Genomic DNA, 1,291 nt, shown 5'->3' with positions numbered 1-1,291 from the left:
TATGCACACGCATATTCTTTCACTGAATATTCAATCCCAATAGAACTGCCACACCTCTGTGGCACCCCTGAGCACCAAGACTGTCAAGAAGAGGTCGGTGGAGTGGGTAGCGCAGAGGGGCGCGAGCAGCGTCAGATGGGCGGTGAGGAAGGCGTCCATCCCGACCACCCATTTCCCGTCCATGATCTTAGCCACACGCCCGCCCAAGGGACTGCTAAGGGCGAAACCATAGTAACAAGCTCCTAGGATCTGTCTTTGAGTATATTCGTCCCAGGAGGAGTCTCTGCTCTGAGGGAGTAGGAAAGGAGGAGGACAGGAAAGTTATTTATTTATCTATCAATTTTAGATAAATCATTATCATTGTCGAGTAATGCATGCAATCTTCCATACGTGCATTAACACTACTACAATAAATACACTCGTCTGTAGAGCAGAACTTATCACTAACCTCAAGAGACTGTTCTGTAAATACTGGTTGCTGTGTTGAGCCATAACCCTTGACGTAGTAGTTTGCTGTTGATCTGTACCATTGCCACTATAACAATGGAAAGGTTGACTCCTATGGCCGTGAGTGTGGCCACCATGATCCCTGCTAGTAAACACAGGGTATGCCGTTTGGTCCACGTTCCGCAAGCTCGTGTATAGCACAGTATAATGTGTTATTATATTTGTAAGGAAAACGTGTAGTATAGTCAATGGCGGTTTTGGAAATTAAAACTTACTCAAAGCTAAGCGAAGGATTGCGGTATCTGTCATGAGTATTGAAAGACATCGTGGTGTGTAAATTATGAATAGGATTTAGGTAAAGGAGTGCAGTCACCTCTCTAAGAAGATATGAAAACATGCGCGCCCACAGGTGTTCTCAGACCATTCGTATTTACTGAATGTGTTGTTAGCTTAAAACTCCACAGATGGCATAATTATCAATATGGTCACGTTTATGCAATCTGACTAGTTATAGCAGTTCGTGATCGTGAACAACGAGGAATGCAATTGTGACCCCCTATCCTACTGTAGAACAAATTTTAGAGAGATACGGTCGTCGAAGAAAAGGAAATTGTGAGTATATGGTTCTGCTGTCAAGATATTCCTTCATCGGCTTCATAATACACTGGGGTCTTATTTCCTTCCTTCTTTGGGGATTCCTATACCTTATGATTTTTAATATGACATCCGTTTCGCTTGCATACAAACCATAAAAGACCATTACATATGATTTCAATATAAACCTAAGTGAAAAGCCGAATCTTTATAATGAGTAAAGTATACATATGTCAAAATCTACATCTGC

General features: G+C 42.1%; 1 protein-coding gene across 1 annotated transcript in view; it reads right to left on the bottom strand.

The window, feature by feature from the left end:
- LOC119585959 (sialin-like) overlaps nucleotides 1-584 on the bottom strand; it is a 2,592-nt gene extending 2,008 nt beyond the window's left edge. The window contains exons 1-2 of the mRNA XM_037934674.1: nucleotides 528-584; nucleotides 55-288 (exon numbers count right to left, since the gene is read on the bottom strand). Coding sequence (XP_037790602.1) covers nucleotides 55-288; nucleotides 528-584 — 291 coding nt within the window. The remainder of the gene's footprint in view (nucleotides 1-54; nucleotides 289-527) is intronic.
- Between the last annotated feature and the right edge of the window lie 707 nt (nucleotides 585-1,291).

This window comes from Penaeus monodon, chromosome 20 (genome assembly GCF_015228065.2).
Source record: "Penaeus monodon isolate SGIC_2016 chromosome 20, NSTDA_Pmon_1, whole genome shotgun sequence".
NCBI lineage: Eukaryota > Metazoa > Arthropoda > Malacostraca > Decapoda > Penaeidae > Penaeus > Penaeus monodon.
The sequence above is the reverse complement of the archived record's forward strand: the minus strand, read 5'-3'. Positions and strand labels throughout refer to the sequence as shown.